General features: G+C 50.5%; 1 protein-coding gene and 1 pseudogene across 2 annotated transcripts; both read left to right on the top strand.

Annotated features, from left to right (window-relative positions):
• Positions 1–568: 568 nt before the first annotated feature.
• Positions 569–14425, top strand: CCN5 (cellular communication network factor 5). Of its 2 annotated transcripts, XM_005569089.5 has the most exons (5): positions 569–882; positions 1053–1137; positions 5543–5759; positions 10625–10879; positions 12969–14425. In XM_005569089.5, exons 2-5 carry the CDS (start codon positions 1078–1080, stop codon positions 13187–13189), a joined length of 753 nt encoding a protein of 250 aa, XP_005569146.2. In that variant the 5' UTR covers positions 569–882; positions 1053–1077; the 3' UTR covers positions 13190–14425. The 2 variants fall into 2 exon arrangements, with proteins under 2 accessions (XP_005569146.2, XP_065379267.1); XM_065523195.2 differs by lacking the exon at positions 5543–5759.
• Positions 13080–13989, top strand: LOC135965653 (uncharacterized; annotated as a pseudogene).
• Positions 14426–20025: the final 5600 nt, after the last annotated feature.

Here is a 20025-nt window from a genome sequence, read left to right on the forward strand (position 1 = left end):
CACAGAAGGCTCTGCTCATACCAGGCACTTTGGCTCCCAGAATAAGCAGGCTATCATGCTATGTCCGACATCTAGGCGTTGGTACGTGCTGTTCCCTTGGCCTGGAACATTCTGCCCTCTCTCACCCTCTCTTTTCTTGGCTTTCTGAAATGGCACCTCCATCAGAAAGCGTCCCATACTCTTGGTCTGAGCAAGGGACCTTGCCTGGTATTCCTGAACTTCCACCTGCTTTCCCTCTGTTTTCTCCCTCTCTGGGCCTTGTCCTCAGGTCAGTGTTGTGCTTTCAGCTCCTGCAGAGGTGACTTCAGAGGTGGCTGAATGAAACCAAATGGATTTGGCTCGACCCCATCATCTAGCAGTGCCCAGCAAGCACCGGCACACAGTAGGTCCAGCCTGCCCGGACTCGCCCACCACGGGCCCCCTTCCAGAGCTGGGAGGCAGGCCAAGGGAGGTCCCTTATTGCCAAGAGCAAACAGGCCGCCCAGGGAAGTTTTGCTCTGGGTCACACCCGCCTCTGGGTGGCTGCCAATCTGCCTGCCAGAAACCGCAGGCTGGGCCGCGGCTACCCAGAGTCAGGGCCACGGAGCTTAGGAGACCTTGGGTCAGCTCTGCAAAGGGGGTGTTTACGGAATGCTTCCGGTATCTGCAGCACCACTGGGGTTCGGACAGGGGTCTGGGATAGGGCTTCGCAACTACAGCAGGGCTAGGACCCTCTTGGGCTGGGAGGAGGTAGGAAGGCCCCTGCAAGCTGTCACAGGCTCTTGGTGCTGGCACTGGCTCGGGCTTTCACCCACACACACGCACGCACACACACACACACACGCACACGCACACGCACACGGACAGGCATCCCCTTGGTGGCCTTCACAGTTTCACCTCCAGGTAAATGGGCTTATCCTTTGGGCCATGAGGATGGGAAGCGAAGCAAGGAATGAAAAAGCTAGTGTGTGTGTGTGTGTGTGTGTGTGTGTGCGCGTGTGCGTGTGCCTGTGTGTGCCTGGGAGTGACCTCACAGCTGCCGGAACATAAAGACTCACAGGTCCGCCTCCCAGGCTCAAAGCTGGCTCTGCGGGGGACATGAGAGCCACACTGAAGACCCACCTTCTGGCCTTCTCCCTCCTCTGCCTCCTCTCAAAGGTAAGGAGGCCCGGGCCCTTGAATGCACTGCTGACTACTTGGGTGTGGAGGGGATGGGGATGTAAAAATCACAGCCAAGGACCCCCTTGGCAGAATTCCTCCAGGGCCCCACATTGGGCACAGTCTGGCCACCATGCCTAAGCAGGGCTTCTCTCCCTGGCACTCAGAGCTGCCTCCGGCCAGCCCTGCTCTGTGACCTCAGACACATGCCTTGCCTTCTCTGGGCCTCAGCATCTTCCCAGGTGAAGGGTATACAGTTTGTGAGGCCTCTGTGAAGGCCATTCAAGATCATTCATCAAACTTACCGGCAAATTAAGGAGGATTTTAATGTACCCTCATTATGAATGGGGGTACTGAAGACATGACATACTTGGCCTAACTCTGAGCCAGCATTTGGATGGATACCTAGCTGATTGGAAGTTTTATTCTGCAAGGGCATCAATGCCATTGGACTCTTAGGCAGTGAGTGACCCGCCCACCCTAGCTAGAGGGGGACAGGAGACACCTCTGTGGAGTAATGACCTTCTCCCCGAATGCTGCATGGGACATTCACCAAAGAGCTTGTGGGACATCTACCTGTCTAACATGCACAACAACCCCATAAGGAATTTTCAGTTAAGTGAGGCTCAGAAAGGGTAAGCAACTTGCTTAAAGTCACACAGCAAAAAAAGATCAGAGCAATAGAGAAGGGCCATGGCGGAGCCCAGAACAGACATGGATGTAGGGGGAGAGGCACTCCAGTCTGTGCCTCCCCAAGCCCAAACTGGACCAAGGCAACAGCTGCTAAGCCTTGTCATCCCCTTGGCAAATGCTGAGTTCTCAGAACCATGGAATCGGCCCCACCACAAGCCACGATCTCACTGTATTTTCACGCTCCTTTGAGAAGCATGGGCAGGAGCTTCTCTCCCTCAGGCCCCAAGTTTTGGTGCCCGGGAAGGCTGAGAACCACACTGGCATCCTGCCCTGCTGTTTGTTCTTCCAAAGGGGATGGGTAGGACATGATGCCAATGTGGGTGGCTTGGGTAGTTGGAATAGGGGACTTGGGGCTCTAGGAGGAAGAAGGGGTCCAGGATTATGAGAGAACAAAGTAAACCTGTCCTAGACTTGCCATTAGGGTGAGACTTACGGGGCCATTCTTCCCTGGTCCTAGGAAGCAGGGACTGCAGAAAACATACAGGGACTTAGTCACCACGACATGAAAAGCCACAGCAACCCTCACAGGGAGAACTCTGAGTCTTCCAGGCTGACCGTTGGCTCCGGGGCTCCCGGCTGTGGACCGGGACAGGAGGCTGACACCTGGACACGAGCAAAACCACATCGATCAAGGACTGGCCAGGACCTCATTTAATCTCCACCATCACTCAGAAACAGGTGTTCTCTACTCCACTTTACAGAGGAGAAAACTGAGCTTCACCTCCACCTGCCAAAGCCGTTCGTCCACGTGTTCAGTCACGTAGCAAGTCAGTGGCAGAACCTGAATGTCAACTCTTGCCCAAAAAACTCCATGCCCAGTGCTCCTGCCCCAGATATCATAAGCCTTGCCCCCTCCCCAACCCCTAGATATCACAGCAAGGCCCTGGGGAAACTGAGACACAATGGGACAACTTGAGTTTGGGCCTTGGATGTCAACTTGAACTTGGATGACAATCCTGATTTTGTCTCTTACTGGCTGTGTTACTACATGCTTTGAGCTCCAGTTTTCTCATCTTTAAAATGGGCGTAACGACGGCACCTCACATTGGAGGGGTAAATGAGACAATGGCACTTGGCACATGACATACATATGGTATCACATGGGATAATTGTACACTAGAATAGTTGATGTCATTAATAGCCTCTCCTGGGTATTGGGGCCTACAGAGTCCTGCCCCCTGACAAACATGGCCAGTAGAGGGGTCCACAGTGGGATCCCGGGTGCACAGCTGCTGGTCTATTTCCTGGCACTCCTGTTTTCAGGTGGGAGGGACCTGAGGGTCACTCCTGACAGTCCTCCCACCATTGCCCACAAGCCAAGGCAGCTGAACCTCTGACTTAGAAGGGAACCCAAAAGCCCAGACTGTTTCTATGTGAATCACTTGTGGATTTATGAAAATGCAGATTCAGGCCGGGCACGGTGGCTCATGCCTGTAATCCCAGCGCTTTGGGAGGCCAAGGTGGGTGGATCACGAGGTCAGGAGTTTGAGACCAGCCTGGCCAGCATGGTGAAACCCCGTCTGTACTAAAAATACAAAAAATTAGCTGGGCGTGGTGGCGCGCACCTGTAATCCCAGCTACTCAGGAGGCTGAGGCAGAAGAATTGCTTGAACCTGGGAGGCGAAGGTTTCAGTGAGCCAAGATCGTGCCACTGCACTCCAGCCTGGGTGACAGAGCAAGATTCCATCTCAAAAAAAAAAAAAAAAAAAAAAGGAAAAGAAAAAAAAGAAACTGCAGATTCGGATTTGTTATATAAAAATCCGGCTTTGGATTTATAGAGGGGCTCCAGATGCTGCCTCTCTAACAAGCTCCCAGGTGACGCTGCTGCTGCTAGTTCAGACCACACCTTGAGGGGCGAGGTCAGGCCATCGTCTCTCGAATCTGAACAGCCTGCAGCGATGGGACCTGCTCCCTCATGAGGCAGCCAGACACCTAGCTCCGTGCGTTCATCTGCTACTCAGTGCTGTCTTAGTGGGGGCCGTGATCGCCTCCTACTTTGTGGCCCCCACCAGAGGCCGGTCAGCCAGTTTGCAATGGCTCCTAGTGGCCAATGTGGGAGTTGCCGGGAACTGAAAGCAGGTTTGCAGGATTGTGGGTGGGGGGGCACTGGGTGGGGCAGGGGGTGAGGCAGGGCAAAGGGGTCATTGCCTGCTTTGGGGCTGCACAGGAGATATAAGGTCATTAGCCCCATCAATGTAAACTGCAAGTCTCCCTTCCTCTAGATAAAACCCTCATCCCCTAAGGATCCTGCTAAACTCAAACTTGGCCCCCCACAGATGGGGCCACTGGAAGCATCTTGAATTATGCTTCCTTCTTGGTTCCCACCTTCAAATGGGCGGACAGGGAGCCCACGGCACCTTGCTGTATGTTGTCGTTGTTTTTCTGATGTGGGTGGTGAGGGGCAGGCAGGTCACATGGGCTGATACCCTGACCCTGTCACTGGGGAGTGGGTGCCTGGCTTACGGACACAGTCTACCCCCACCCTGTGACCCTGAGTCCTCACTTGGGAAGCAGGACCTGGGACGCTCCCAGCCCTGAATCGAACACACTGACTTGTGGCAAGTCCCTGTCCCTCTCTGGAGCTCCGTTTCCCCATCTGCACCTGGCAGGGGGAGGAGGTTAGACTGGGGCAGAGGTGCTGCAAACCTAGCTGAGCTGCAGAAGCCACTGGACAGCTTGTTAAAAATAACGATTCCAGGTCCCAGAGTCAGGGACTTCTGATTTTGTAAACCCCAGAGTGGGTTGGGGGGTCTGTATTTTCCCAAGTCTCCTGGCTGATCTGGTGCACATCCAGAGCTGGGAAGCTTGCTGGATGAATCAAAAGGCCAAAAACATCCATGATACGGTTCGATTTATTCGTCCTAAGATAAGTAGCCATATGCTGGAAAATGTACCAGCCCCTGCCATTTTCATCCTTGACTTGTTACTTTTGCCTTTCTGTAAGCTCCCAGAGGGCAGGCAGGGGCTGAGCCCTCTGCCATCATTAACAACAATGATCATCAAAGCTAAGTGCACTGAGCGCCTACTGCATGCCAGGCCCTGTGCTGAGGGTTTGCTGTGCAACATTTCACGTACTCCTCAGAGTAATCCTCTGAGTTAGATACTTCAAGGAAACTGAGGCTCAGAGAGCTTAAGTAACGTCCTCGAGGTCACTCAGCTAATAAGGGGCAGAATTAGAACTGGAAGTCCAGCCAGGTGCAGTGGCTCATGCCTATAATCCCAGCACTTTGGGAGGCCGAGGCAGGTGGATTGCCCGAGCTCAGGATTTCAAGACTAGCCTGGGTAACATGGTGAAACCAGATCTCTACTAAAAATACAAAAATTGCTGGGCGTGGTGGTGGGTGCATGTAGTCCCAGCTACTTGAGAGGCTGAGGCATAAGAGTCGCTTGAACCCAGGAGATGGAGGTTGCAGTGAGGCTGGGATTGTGCCACTGCACTCCAGCCTGGGTGACAGAGCAAGACTCTTGACTCCAAAAATAAAAATAAAAAGTAAAGAACTGGAACTCTAGCCCAGAGTCCTTGCCCGTAACCACATGCCATGCTGCCTCTTAGGGTATGTTGTGGGACTACTGGCCTTCGAGGCCAGGTCTGCATGGCTCTGAGGCTAAGGTGTGGACCCCACACTGCCCAGCCTGGCAGAGGTGGCTGGTTGTGAGGGTCTCACTGCCGACCTTGAAAGCCCATGGCTGAGTGAGGTTTCTGTCTCTTCAGGTGTGTACCCAGCTGTGCCCAACACCATGTACCTGCCCCTGGCCACCTCCCCGATGCCCACTGGGAGTAGCCCTGGTGCTGGATGGCTGTGGCTGCTGCCGGGTATGTGCACGGCGGCTGGGGGAGCCCTGCGACCAACTCCACGTCTGCGACGCCAGCCAGGGCCTGGTCTGCCAGCCCGGGGCAGGACCCGGTGGCCGGGGGGCCCTGTGCCTCTGTAAGCAGGTTTGCAGGACTGAGGGGGGGTGTGTGAGTGGGAGGTCAAGGCCGTGGTGTCCTGAATCAAAGTGCAGTCCTCCTCTATCTCCTTGGATGCTCACTTCAGGTACCCCACCCATTCCAGCTGAACTTGGTGGCCCAAAGCCCATTCCGTACTTCCTCCTCTCCCTTCTTGGCCTCTGCTTAAATCATCTTACTACCCCAGTAACCTTCCCCCATCCCTACCTGTCCAAATCATTGCCAACTTTCAAAGCCATGTTCAAACACCTTCTCCCCTGAGAAGCCCTCCCAGATTCTTCAAATCGGATGCCACCATTCCCTTCTCAGGATCCTTACCACACTTTGAGGAAAATAAAAGTGCAACCTCTTATTTAGGGCATAATATGTGTCCAGAACTGTGCTAAGCACTTACTACACACGTCACATCATCCTCACAATAACCCTATGATGGGAAGTACTTTCAGACCCATTTTATGAATGAAGAAACTGAGGTTCACCAGCATTAAGGGACATGCTTCATGTCACACGGCATGGGACCGGATCCAACAGGCTCTAAGGAACATTTCATTCTGTCTTCACTCAGAGTGGGGGCCCTCGGAGCACTGCTGGAATCCTGGGTTTGCTATGTACTCACCAGTCACCCGAGCAGGTGACTTTCCTCACCACTCTTCTAGGCCTTGGTGTCCTCTGATGCTTTGGGGCAGGCTTTGCAAGCTGGCTTTAGTGACTTGGTGCCAGAGAATTCGTTGTCTTGGGAGGGCTGTCCTGTGCATGGTAAGACTTCTAGCAGCATCCCTGAACTCCACCCACTGTATACCAGGAGCACTCCCCGTCCCCCACGTCATGACAGTCTGTCTTCAGACAGTGCCAAATTTCCCCAGGGGGCAAAATCTCCAGTCGGGAACCATCACTTTAGAGAAATGCAAAGAGGCAAGAGATTGTTCTTCTTCTTTCTTTTTTAATAATAAGCCTTGTGGAACAATTTACCTCTTTCATTCATGTGCATGTCACACTTTTATAAAAATAAGAACGAGAGAGAGAGAGAGAGAAGCTCATGAATTATTGACAATTAATCTATTTATAGGAAAAGCATTGTCAAAAAACAACAGGCCAGGCACAGTGGCTCATGCCTATAATCCTATCACTTTGGGAGACTGAGGCGGGAGGACCACTTGAGCCCAGGAGTTCTAGGCCAGCCTTGGCAACATACTGAGATCCTATCTCTGCAAAAAAAAAAAAAAAAAAATTAGCCAGGTGTGGTGGCACATGCCTGTAGCTACTTGAGAGGCTGAGGCGAGAGGCTCGCTTGAGCCTGGGCGACAGACCAAACCCTATCTCAAAAAAAAAAAAAAAAAAAAGTAATAACTCCATGTGAAATGCTTTATTTACAAATATTGTAAGGATAAGGAGGGTGATTTGTTACACAGACTGAGGGATGATTGCTTGTGAAAATGTATCTGAAGAACAATTGAGATAAGTACCACTTTGCTTACAAAGCTGTTATTTACATTTGCCATGACACGTGTAAACAGCACCCACAGAGTTTATTTTACACTTGCACAAGCCCTTAGCATGTGTAAGACACTGAGGGTTTCGCAAATATAAACTCATTTAATCTCACGACCACATGAGGTAGGTACTAATGTCACCCTTCTCTCTCTTTTTTTTTTTTTTTTTTTTTTTTCCTGAGACGGGGTTTCGCTCTTGTTGCCCAGGCTGGAGTGCTGTGGCAAGATCTCCGCTCACCGCAACCTCCGCCTCCCAGGTTCAAGCGATTCTCCTGCCTCAGCCTCCCTAGTAGCTGGGATTACAGGCATGTGCCACCAAGCCCGGCTAATTTTGTATTTTTAGTAGAGACAGGGTTTCTCCATGTTGGTCAGGCTGGTTTCAAACTCCTGACCTCAGGTAATCTGCCTGCCTCGGCTTCCCAAAGTGCTGGGATTATAGGTGTGAGCCACCGCGCCTGGCCCACCCTTCTGTTATAAATGGAAAAAAGAGGTATAGAGAAGCTAGGCAACTTGCCCAAGGTCACAAAGCTCATAACTAGCAGAGCTGAGATTTGAACTCAGGGAGCTGACTCCACAAACTCCATTGCTCAACTGCCTGACATGCAGCTGTTGAATAGTACATAGGCTGTGATTGTCGATAAGTGTATTAAGGGATTTTTCGTATTCCATCTTAATTCAGACTTCAAACACCACAGGCCAAAGTGTACTTGGGTCCCTGGTCCTTCCTGCAACTCCCCACCTTAGTCTGTCAACATGGTGGGTGCTCATGAGTGCTTAATGATTTAAACTGATTTAAAGTTCACCGGGAACTGGTGAACCCCAAAGAGTCCAGCTAACACATCACAAAGGCTCAGTCTGGGGCTTTGCAGGGAACACGCTGCCAAAAACCTCTCCTATCACTCATTGAACGCCCTTCTGTAAGGGCCAACTCTGAGCTGCGAGACGCGCTACAGATTCACCATCGTGTAACAGCACATCCAATGCTGGGATCCTCATCTCCTGCCCCCCGGATCGGTCTCCCCCGTCTGTTGAAAGCATCTCCATGCTTCTCATGGCTCAGGCTCAAGACCTTGGAGTCATTCTAGATGTCTCTCTCTCTCTCTCTCTCTTTTTGAGATGGAGTCTCACTCTTTCACCCAGTGTGCAGTGGCATGATCTTGGCTCACTGTAACCCCCACCTCTTGCATTCAAGCGATTCTCATGCCTCAGCCTCCCAAGTAGCTGAGATTACAGATTCCTGCCACCATGCCCAGCTGATTTTTGTATTTTTAGTAGAGATGGGTTTTTGCCATGTTGGCCAGGCTGGTCTGGAACTCCCCACCTCAAGTGATTCACCCGCCTCAACCTCCCTACGTGCTGGGATTACAGGCGTGAACCACCACAGCCAGCCTAGACGTCTCTCTTTTCTCACCTCCCACATACCATCCACCAGCAAATTCATCATGGTATTTCCAGCATCCGACACTCCCATCCCTTCTGTGGCTACCACCCTTGTCTGAGCCCCGTCATCACTGGCCTGGATTTTGCAGTAGCCCCATAATCATCTCCCTCCTTCTCTCCTTGCCCCTGGTCTATTCACAACACAGCAGAGAGCTCCTGGGAAGTCATAAGCCAGATCACCTCCCTCCTCTGCCCCAAGCCTTCTGGTGGCTTCCCATCTCAGAGGAAAAGCCAAAGTCCCCACAGTGGCCTACAAGGCCCCACAGGATCTTGCTTCTGCTTCCTCTCTGACCTCATCTCCTCCTGCTGTCTGCTGCAGTCACATTGGCCCCTTGCTGTTCCTTAAATACCCCAGGCACACTCCTGCCTCAGGGCCTTTGCACTGGCTGTTCCCTCTACCAGCATTATTTCTCAGTGAGGTCTTTCCTGCTGGAGGATTAGATGAGCCAGAGGACTTACAGCATTTTGCCCCAAGCCTGGCACATAACAGATGCTATGTGGAAGCATAACCCACTCCCATTTATTGAGCATCTGCTATGTGCCAGGCTTGGGGCAAAATGCTGTAAGTCCCCTAGCTCATCTAATCCCCCAGCAGCCCTGTGAGCCAGGTACCAAGGCTCAGAGAGGCAAAATAACTTGCCCCAGGTCCCACAAGTGGGAGCCAGAGTTGGAACCTGAGTATGTGTGGTTCTGAAACCCCTGTGTGTGTATAGACCTACTGGAAGGTTTTCTCAGAAGATCTGGGAGAACCTGTTTGCTAATGAGTCCTTTCCCCAGACATAGCTCAGTGGTCACCAAAGTCTCACATACACGCTGTTCCTCATCTGCACTTCCTGAGCGGCTCACATGCCTCTCCAGCGCTCTTACTTCATTCTGTCTTGGAGATGATGCCCTCACACCTGTGCCCCCTCCCCAGGCTCGTAAGTCCCTCGAGGCAGGAACTGTCCTCTTTCTGTCTAGGAGCACAGTGGTTGGCACACAGGAGGGAAACAGTAAATACCTCTGGAATGATAAGGAGTAGGGCTATTTTATCAGTGTATCTCATGTGCCAAGCCTTATGCCAGCTATTCATTCAAGGGGCATTTCCTGCAGTGCTGTGTGTTACACCTAGGCTCTGAGCCCATCAGAGGGATGCAGAGATGCACACTGGCAGCCCCAGCCCTCAAGGAGTTCATGTCCAGTGGAGGAAGCGGCAATAACACCCATATCTTGAGGGCTTCATTGAAAGAGTGTTCCCTGAGCACTTAGGCCATGCCTAGCACTGTGTGCTAGAGGGTATGGACATGTCATCCCATGGAACCTGGAGGTACAGTTACTGAGCTCATCATTGCTGTTGTTCAGGCCACTCAGAGAAGTTAAGTAACTTACTCAAAGACACACAGCCGGCAAGTGAAGCCCTGACATGACAGTGATGACTACAACACAAGTGGACAATGACTTTGTTGCATGAAATCTCAGTGTGCATAGAATACTTAAACGTTATTAATATATAGTAACTATACTAATGATAATAAGCAAGGACATATGGAAGATCTCCTTTATGTTGTGATCATTACACCTGTCATTCCGAGTAGTCTCTACCACCTTGGAAAATAAGTACCATTATATCCCACCTTGCAAATGAGGACACTGAGGCAAGAAGAAGTGAAATCACTTGGCCCAGGTCCACAGCTAAGAAAGGGCAGAGCTGGGGGGTCAGTCCAGTCCTGTCTTCTTGCAATCCCTGTGCCAGGATGCAGGGTGCCCCAGCAGGCTGGTGGAGGGCTGGGGAGAGGTGCATATCCTGGGCTGGAGCCCTGGGCAGGGCTCAGCTACTGTGAGACCGCTGCCTCCTGCGGCGGGATCTGGGCAGCTCTGCAGAGAGGGTTGTGCCGCTTTGTGGGTCACCGATGGGGGTGCGGTTTCTCCTCCGCAGTGGCAGAGGACGATGGCAGCTGTGAGGTGAACGGTCGCCTGTATCAGGAGGGGGAGACTTTCCAGCCCCACTGCAGCATCCGCTGCCGCTGCGAGGACGGCGGCTTCACCTGCGTGCCGCTGTGCAGCGAGGACGTGCGGCTGCCCAGCTGGGACTGCCCCTACCCCAGAAGGGTCGAGGTCCTTGGCAAGTGCTGCCCAGAGTGGGTGTGCGGCCAAGGAGGGGGACTGGGGGCCCAGCCCCTTCCAGCTCAAGGTGAGCACAGCGCTGGTCCAGGTCAAGGGCAGGACTGCCTGGGGGCGCCAAGGGCCACCTGGGGGGTGAGGTGGGGCGGGGCTTCCTGGGTACCAGGACCCAGGGACACATCAGAAGCTGGGAGGGGCAGAGGCTGAGGAGGGAGATAAGAAAGAGGAGCGGAGGGCCGGGCGCGGTGTTTCGCCTCTGTAATCCCAGCACCTTGGGAGGCCGAGGTGGGAGGATCACGTGAGGTAGGGAGTTCGAAACCAGCCTGGCTAACATGGGGAAACTCCGTCTCTACTAAAAATTCAAAAATTAGCCGAGCATGGTGGCCGGTATCTGTAATCCAGCTACTTGGGAGGCTGAGGCAGGAGAATCGCTTGAACCCAGGAGGCAGAGGTTGCAGTGAGCCCAGATCACGGCGCTGCACTCCAGCCTGGCCCACAAGCATGAAACTTCGTCTCAAAAAGAAGAAGAAAAGAAAGAGGAGTGGAGGGTCACCAGGCCTCCCACTTTAAAACCGATAAACAAAAAGCCACAGCCTTTGAGATGTGTAATTTAAAACCATAAATAATTAAAAATAAAAACTGGGTGACGGAGTGGAGAGAGGAAAGATAGGTTAGGGTACATGAACCAAATTCTCACATTTCAGAGATATAATAGAGCTAAGCTCTTAGAATATATAATGTTACTGTCTTTATAATATATTGATACATATTAATAAAATATTATTAATTTATTGTTATTTGGGCTTATTAAAAAAGGAACTCAAAACTGAACCAGGCAAGGTGGCTGCTCTGGAATGTGGGCTGAGGGTGGGCTAGAGATGGAGAATAGACAGTTACCTCCCACCGTCCCACTATAAATCTTCAATTTTAGAGATTTTTGCTGTTGCTGTGTTGCTTTTTGAAAATTATTATCACATGAATGTGACTTTTTTAAAAAGGCAACTGAAAAGAGGAGGATTGGTTTCATAAATGCTGCTGCCACCCACAAGAGGTAGTCAAGTGTTTTGGGTCAGGTGCACGGTGTCTGCACCAGCCCCGCCACCCCCTTTTTGCTGTGTGACTCTGAGAAAGTTGCTTAACTTCTCTGTGTCTCAGTTTCTCCAGCTGGACAATAAGAGCATCACTTCATAGCGTTGTGAGAACTACTTGAGTTTGTTCAAGTCAAGCAGCTGTAGCAGTGCCTGGCACATGGTACTGTATCAGAGGTAGCCGTTATTATCCCTGTGATGGAATATGATATATCCATTTAAATACATAGGAAAACGCAAGTGAATTTGCCTTATGAATAAAAGCAGGATAAGAAGGTGTATTTCCAACTTAATCTCAACTAAGTGTGTCCCTATGCATGTATACAGGTATATCTACACGTACACATGCATACACAACCCACACATATGGGTAGAAGTCAGGGTTTCTTAACCTCACCACTAATGACAATCAGGGCAAGTAATTATTTGTTGGGGGGGCTTTCCCGTGCACTGCGGGGTGCTTAGCAGCATCCCTGGCTTCTACTCACCAGATACCAGTAGCATCTGCCCAAACGTGATGACCAAAACTGTCTCCAGATATTGCCGAACCTTTCCTGGGAGGCAAAATTACCCTAGTTGGGGACTACTGGTGTAAGACTAGAAGGAAGGACACCAAAATATTCACAGAGGGAGACTTGGAGCAGAGAAAAAGCTAGACCATGGTAAACCCGCCATCTAGTTCCTGGCACAAGAATCCTGGAATCTTTAGCATCCTTGCCACTGGGTCAAAGCACTACTCCACACAGGCTGGGCACCCTCTGCCTGTAAAATGCTGTTTATCCAAAGAGATGAGAAAGCTGTAGTTGACTGAGGGGCCATTGTGACCAGCAAACTCTGGTTGCCAAATAACTAATATTTATGGAAATCTTACAAGTACCAGGCACTGTGCTAGGCACTTCATGGCCATCATTTTATTCGATGCCATCCACTGTTAGGAAATTTACATAAGAAGAAACTGAGATGCAGAAAGCTGAGCCATTTGACCAAGATTGCCGTGGCCGCTGATGGGTGGGTTGACTGAGCTGCTGAGCCCTGGCTGCTCAGTGCTAACTCTTGTTTTTTCTCCCCTAGGACCCCAGTTTTCTGGCCTTGTCTCTTCCCTGCCCCCTGGTGTCCCCTGCCCAGAATGGAGCACGGCCTGGGGACCCTGCTCGACCACCTGTGGGCTGGGCATGGCCACCCGGGTGACCAACCAGAACCGCTTCTGCCGACTGGAGACCCAGCGCCGCCTGTGCCTGTCCAGGCCCTGCCCGCCCTCCAGGGGTCGCAGTCCACGGAACAGTGCCTTCTAGAGCAGGGCTGGGAATGGGGACATGGTGTCCACCATCCCCAGCAAGTGGCCCTGTGCCTGGGCCCTGGGCTGATGGAAGATGGCCCCTGCCCAGGCCTTTGGCTGCAGGCAACACTTTAGCTTGGGTCCACCATGCAGGACACGATTAACACCCTGCCTGGTCTGCCTGGACCCCGAGGTACAGTGGAGGTGCAAGACCTAGTCCCCTTTCCTCTAACTCACTGCCTAGGAGGCTGGCCAAGATATCCAGGGTCCTCTAGCCCATTCCCTGCCTACACACACCGCTTATATCAAACATGCACACAGGCGAGCTTTCTCTCCAACTTCCCCTGGGCAAGAGATGGGACAAGCGTTCCCTTAACATTGAGGCTTCAGCAGGTGCTGGGCTGGACTGGCCATTTTTCTCGGGGTAGGATGAAGAGAAGGCACACAGAGATTCTGGATCTCCTGCTGCCTTTTCTCGAGTTTTGTAAAATCGTTCCTGAATACAAGCCTATGCGTGATCTTGTGTGTCAGGCCTGTGTTTTCTGAGAAAGCCCTCCCATTATCTGGGGCAGAATCCGGGGCGGAGTTCTCTGTGAACCTCACAAGGTGAAATCGCACGGTCTTAAAGAAAGCCAGAAGACAGGCCTTTATGTGATCCATGAAACCCAATTCATATTAATAATAATTAACTTTTTTTTTTTTTTTGAGACAGAGTTTTGCTCTAGTTGCCCAGACTGGAGCTGGAGTACAATAGCACGATCTCGACTCACTGCAGCCTCCCGGGTTCAAGCAATTTTCCTGCCTCGAGACTCCTGAGTAGCTGGGATTACAGGTGCGTGCCACCATGCTCGGCCTTTTTTTTTTTTTGTATTTTTAGTAGAGAGGGGGTTTTGCCATGTTGGTCAGGCTGGTCTCGAACTCCTGACCTCAAGTGATCCGCCCGCGTTGGCCTCCCAAAGTGCTGGGATTACAGGCGTGAGCTACTGTGCCCAGCCAATAATTAACATTTCTTGAGCACCTACTATGTGCTAGGCACTAGCACTTTATACAGACAAGTGCTTCCCAGTGTTTTCGACCAGAGAAGAGCAGGGAGAATGAAGGCTGCCTCCTAGGGACTGGGGAACATAGCCTGAAATCAACTAACCCAAGGGTAAAATTGTTTGAAGTCTCATGTTTTATCATTTACAAACAACAACAACAAAAAAACAAAAACAAAAACACTCAACACCAAATACATAAATTTTACATCTTCCTCCATGGTCTACCTGTGTTTGTTTAAAAAGTAAAACTGTATTTCCATTAGGATCCAAGCAGGAAATTAGAAAGCACTCTTGGTATTTAAACAGGGATTTCTTCTTATTGAACTAATTTTATTAAGGTATAATTTACGCACAGTTAAATATACAGGTTTTAAGCATATGGTTTAACGAGTCTTCATAATCATACACGCTCATGTAACCAACTCCTCAATCAAGGTATAAAACATTTGCATCATCTCAGGGAGTTCCCTCTGGCTCCTTCCCAGTTATCTCTCTGCTCCCCAAGGCAATGACTGTTCTGATTTCTATCACCATAGATGAGCTTTGCTGTTCTTGAACTTTGCATTAATACAACCATAGAGTAGGTACTCTATAATGAATGACATCTTTCACTCAACATAATAAAATAAAAGGAATTTAATGAGAAGACTTAGTTACCCACCTGAGAGGCCAAGTAGGGGACTGTGTGATGCAAGAGGAGAAACTCAACACCAGCCCTCGGGGTGGAGGGGCAGAGGGGGGGCAGAGCCCAGAGCTGGCACCAGCAGGCAGAAGATGGGGACCTGGCAAGGCTGTCTGCTGGGAGCTGCAGCCGCTAAGGAGACGCAGCCTTGTAGACCTAACAAAAAGTAGACAGAGGTGGAGAGATGTGCCCCCGCTTCTGCCTGCTGCTATCCCCCTGTTTCCGGTTATGCTTCCCATGAGTCAAACCTGCTGGGAAGGTGGAAGAAAGGGGAGCCTTGGAGATGCAGGACAATTAAGGGTAGGGAGGGTTCTGAGAATGAGGGCAATTCCCAGACACAGTGTTTGTAAATTACCCACCCCAGGTAGAGTTGCTGGCCACAGAGGCCCGTGCTGCCCAGCCCCCAACACTCATCTCCGGTATCAGCCACTCCAGAAACCTTAGTTTGAGAATCACAGGCTGAATCTGAACCATGTAACCTTCACAGAGCCCCTGCATGGCAAATCTAACTAACTCCAGCTCAGGGAGGAGGAAACACCCGGGAAAGTGAGCTGTCTAAAAGCTGGTCTACAGCTGGGGTGGGATTTTAGTCCAACCTGAGTTTATCTGACTCTCCAGAATGGCTGTTGGGGTCTCTCATAGACTGAGAATTTCCATGGGTCTGGTTCTGCAAGGGTAAACCCTAAACACATTTCCAGGCGAAATTCTGATGACGTCCCCCCAAACAGGGAGAACACGGACAAGAACGAGGAATGGGCACTGAGGGACTCCCACACATAAGGCTGTCTCTGCCAAGTGCTCTGTCCCCACCGTTGCACGTCATCCTTGGGACATTCCTAAAGGGAAGTGCCACTAATACTCCTTGCTTAGAGATGAGTAAACTGAGACCCAGAGTGATTAACAAGCTGTCCTGGAGTTGTGGAGCTGGGACTCAGGCCTATGACCTTACAGCTGAGCCGCTGCTGTGCAGTGGGGCAGTGAGCGGCCTCGGCCAACCCGCCCAGGTGTGCGTCCTGGCTCTGCTATTTCCTAGCACTGTCATCTTAGGCAAAGTACTTAACCTCCTTGTGCCTCAGTTTCCCCTTCTTTAAAATGGGGATAATGGCAATACTCAACACAGAGGATTGTTGAGAGTGTTACGTGATTTACAAAAAAAAATTTAGGGCTGGGCACGATGACTCACACCTGTAATCCCAGCAATTTGGGAGGGCAAGGCGGGCAGATCACTTGAGGTCAGGAGTTCAAGACCAGCCTGGCCAACACATGAAAACCCCGTCTCTACTAAAAATACGAAAATGAACTGGGCGTGATGGCGCACACCTGTAATCCCAGCTACTCAGGAGGCTGAGGCACGAGAATTGCTTGAACCGGGGAGACAGAGGTTTAGTAAGCCAAGATCGTAGCACTGCACTCCAGCCTGGAGGTACGGAGGCCGAAAGATTGAGGGTCATGATCAACTCGGTATACCACTGGAAGCTATATGAGTAAGCAGCAAACTATTTCTCATAAATGCAGAATGTTGGCAAACTGACAAACTGTTTCTGCCATCCAGAAGGAATGCTGAGGGCTGTCAGGAATGCCCCAAGCATAGTGTTTCTTGTGATTAGGCATACCTGAAGCCTGTTAGTAACAATATGAACCTGTGATCAATCAAGCAGCTGACCAGTCGTTACCTCCTCCTCCCTGCTCATTCTACCCAATAAATAGGAGGGGCTGTGGACGCTCAGGGGCTGCCTTTGCTCACTAGAAGCAGGGAGTTCTCTTCTTCTTCCCCTGGTCTCTTCCTTTAAAACAGTTTCTTTTGTCTTAAGTTTTCATTTCTACGTTCGTCTGTTCGTCCTTTTGTTCAGTCCTGTAATGAAGTCTCAGGCAGTAACAGTAGTAACTGCTGTAATGACGGTCTCAAGTAGTAACAGTAATAACTGTTGTAGTGACAGCCTCAAGTAGTAATTGTGGTAGTCTGCAACAAAATAAAACAAAATAAATTTTACCAACCATTATCCTAACTTTTGGCGCTTTAGTTTTTTGATCTGTAAAATAGGAATAAATAGTAGTGCCCACCCCATAGGACAGCTGTATAAAGTAAGTACCCAGCTGGGTGCAGTGGCAAGCACGCCTGTAATCCCAGCACTTTAGGAGGCTGAGGCGGGCGGATCACTTGAGGTCAGGAGTTCGAGACCAGACTAGCCAATATGGTGAAACCCTATCTCTACTAAAAATACAAAAAATTGCCTGGGCATGGTAGTGGGCACCTGCAAGCCCAGTTATGTGGGAGGCTGAGGCATGAGAATCACTTGAACCCAGGAGGTGGAGGTTGCAGCGAGCCAAGATCATGCCACTGCACTCCAGCCTGGGCAACAGAGCGAGACTCTGCCTAAAAAAAAAAAAAAAAAAGTATCCACTCCGCAGGGGTATTGCATTAGGAAGGTAATTCCTTCATGTTCTTCAACTGAAGCTATTATCCTCCTGCCTGCAATTCTTGGCAAATGTTGTGAAGGCAAGGACTGGGAATCCTCTTGTTTGTGGAGAAGAAGAAACACGTGTCAGGGGAAACGTCACAGGGGCAAACCAAGTTAACCCTCTCTGAAGCTCTCAGGGCCACAGGAGCCCAGGCCTGGCCATTTCCCCATGGGAAGCTTCTGCACTCACTTCCTCGGTGCTGGCCTGGGTCTGCAGGGAAAGCTGAGTGTCCTGGGGCAGAATGCTTTCTGGAGAGGCCTCTGCCACCAGCTGTGGCCGAAAGACCTGGCATAGAGCCTGTTCCTGGGGCCCCTGGCACACCATCCTCCTCCAGCCAAGAGCCGTAAGGAAGAAGGGACTGAACAAAGGGACAAATGTAGAAATGAAAACTTAAGACAAAAGAAACTGTTTTAAAGGAAGTGGCCAGGGGAAGAAGAGAACTCCTTGCTTCTAGCGAGCAAGGCAGCCCCTGAGCTTCCACAGCCCTTCCTAGTGAAGGGCATCAACAGGCCCCAGGAGGTCCTCCCCATTCTAACTAGTTACAATTAAAATGAATCTAGCAAACACAGACAGCTAGGCCCTCCCAAGCCCTGCTCTGGGATCCAGAGATCCAGTGCCCAGGGGAGCCCACACACTTATGGGGAGCAGTTGACCGTCTCACTGTTTATTGAGCAGCTACTGTGTTCCTGATGCTTTTGTAAACCAGAAAGTGTCTGAGACAGGTCTCAATCAGTTTAGACATTTATTTTTCCAAGGTTAAGGACATGCCCAGTAGAGAGGTCTGTCCCTTTCTCTAAAGATGACTTTGAGGGCTTTAGTATTTAAAAGGGAAAGCAGGCTGGAGGGGAAAGAAGGAGGGTCTGGAAATCCACATATTGCAAGAGAAAAAGAGCAGGTAGGGAAATTATGTATTCAATTACGTATTCCTCTCACGCTCTGTAACTTTACATAAGATAAGGAGTAGCTCCCCGTGGAGATACGTGGCCTTTTATCTGTGGCTCTCTGCCTAGGAACAAAGAAAAGGCAACTTCTTGTATGACTCAACTTTCAGCTTAATTGTTCACTTTTGGCAGAGTGAATTGGGGTTTTCATTTTCCTTTCACATTTTCTATACCTTCTCTTATTGAAAGTGAGGTGGTTGCTGTGATCTGCATTTTACAGATGAGAAGCTGAGGCTTGAAGAACAGAATCACCACTCACCATCCAGGATGGGAAGTCAGAACCAGCTGAACCGGCAGCTGGCTCAGTCTCTCTCTCTCTCTCTCTCTCTCTCTCTCTCTCTCTCTCTCTCTCTCTCTCTCCATTTCTCTCTCCATTTCTCTCTCTCTCTCTCCATTTCTCTCTCTCTCTCCATTTCTCTCTCTCTCTCCATTTCTCTCTCTCTCTCTCCATTTCTCTCTCTCTCTCTCCATTTCTCTCTCTCTCTCCATTTCTCTCTTCTGTCTCTTTCATCCTCTCGCCTCCTCTCCTTCCATTTTTGTTTCTCTTTCCTTTGACTTTCTTTTTCCTCTTTCTTGAATTTTTAATGAAGTATAAAAAGTATACAGGACCAGGCGTGGTGGCTCATGCCTGTAATCCCAGTACTTTGGGAGGCTGAGGCGGGTGGATCGCGTGAGCTCAGGAGTTTGAGATCACCCTGGGTAACGCAGTGAAACCCCCTCTACAAAAAATACAAAAATCAGCCAGGCATGGTGGCACATGCCTGTAGTCCCAGCTACACAGGAGGCTGAGGTGGGAGGATGGCTTGAGCCCAGGAGGTAGAGGTTGCAGTGAGCCAAGATTGCATTACTGCACTCTAGCCTGGGTGACAAGAGTGAGACCCTGTCTCAAAAAAAAAAAAAAAGTACACAGATAATAAGTGTTCAGTTAGTCCAGTTTTCACAAATGAGTCAATCAGTACCTGGGTCAACTGCAGGACCATGCATTGCCTGCACCTCCCAAATCCACCTTGGACTCCCTCTCTTAACTACCCACAAGATAATCACTATCCTGACTTCCCACAAGATAATCACTATCCTGACTTCTAACAGATAGATCCATTGTACTTGACCAGAAGCAGCAGCCATCAGCTGGAGACTTGTTAGAAATGCCCTGTCCCAGACCTACAGAAGCTCTGGGAGTAGGGCCCAGAAATCTGTTTTAACAAACCTCCCATCTCATTGAAATCAGACACAGCGCGAGGTTCGGGGGACAGCAGTGATGTGCTGCTGCCCCCTTGTGGCATTTCCATGCATGAACAGCCGAGAGGCCACTTGCCGGGAGGAGGGTCTTCAAGGGGCAACTCCAACACTGGTAGGTATCCCCCCACCTTCTGCCTAGGAAAAGGGAGGCGACCAATGGCCACCATGTATCATGTGCTAACGAAAAGGCCTCCTGCTTCTTCATGGCTAAAATGTGGTCTAGGGTCTGAGGTGCATTCTCAGCCATCTGATTCTCACGAATTCATCTTTTTTTCACTTCCACTGAAATGAATTATGGTATCAGGGAGAACCCAAGGGCAGAAGCAGGGGCCAAGTCCTCTTCATCACCTTCAGGTTGGCTGACAAACTTGGTTGCAAGTGGCCCCATCATACTGGCTTGGTCTTTATCTATGGCCCCTTTGTTAGAGATGTTAGAACCAGAGCAACTCCATTTTGAGTAGGGGCTGGGTAAAATAAGGCTGAGACCTAT

The sequence above is a fragment of the Macaca fascicularis genome, chromosome 10 (genome assembly GCF_037993035.2).
Source record: "Macaca fascicularis isolate 582-1 chromosome 10, T2T-MFA8v1.1".
In the NCBI taxonomy this organism is placed as follows: Eukaryota; Metazoa; Chordata; class Mammalia; order Primates; family Cercopithecidae; genus Macaca; species Macaca fascicularis.

Coding starts and splice junctions, on each gene's coding strand:
- CCN5 (XM_065523195.2), top strand. CDS start 631: ATGCTTCCGGTATCTGCAGCACCACTGGGGTTCGGACAGGGGTCTGGG. Junction 883..1,052: donor CTTCACAGTTTCACCTCCAG/GTAAATGGGCTT, acceptor TCCGCCTCCCAG/GCTCAAAGCTGGCTCTGCGG. Junction 1,138..10,624: donor TCCTCTGCCTCCTCTCAAAG/GTAAGGAGGCCC, acceptor TCTCCTCCGCAG/TGGCAGAGGACGATGGCAGC.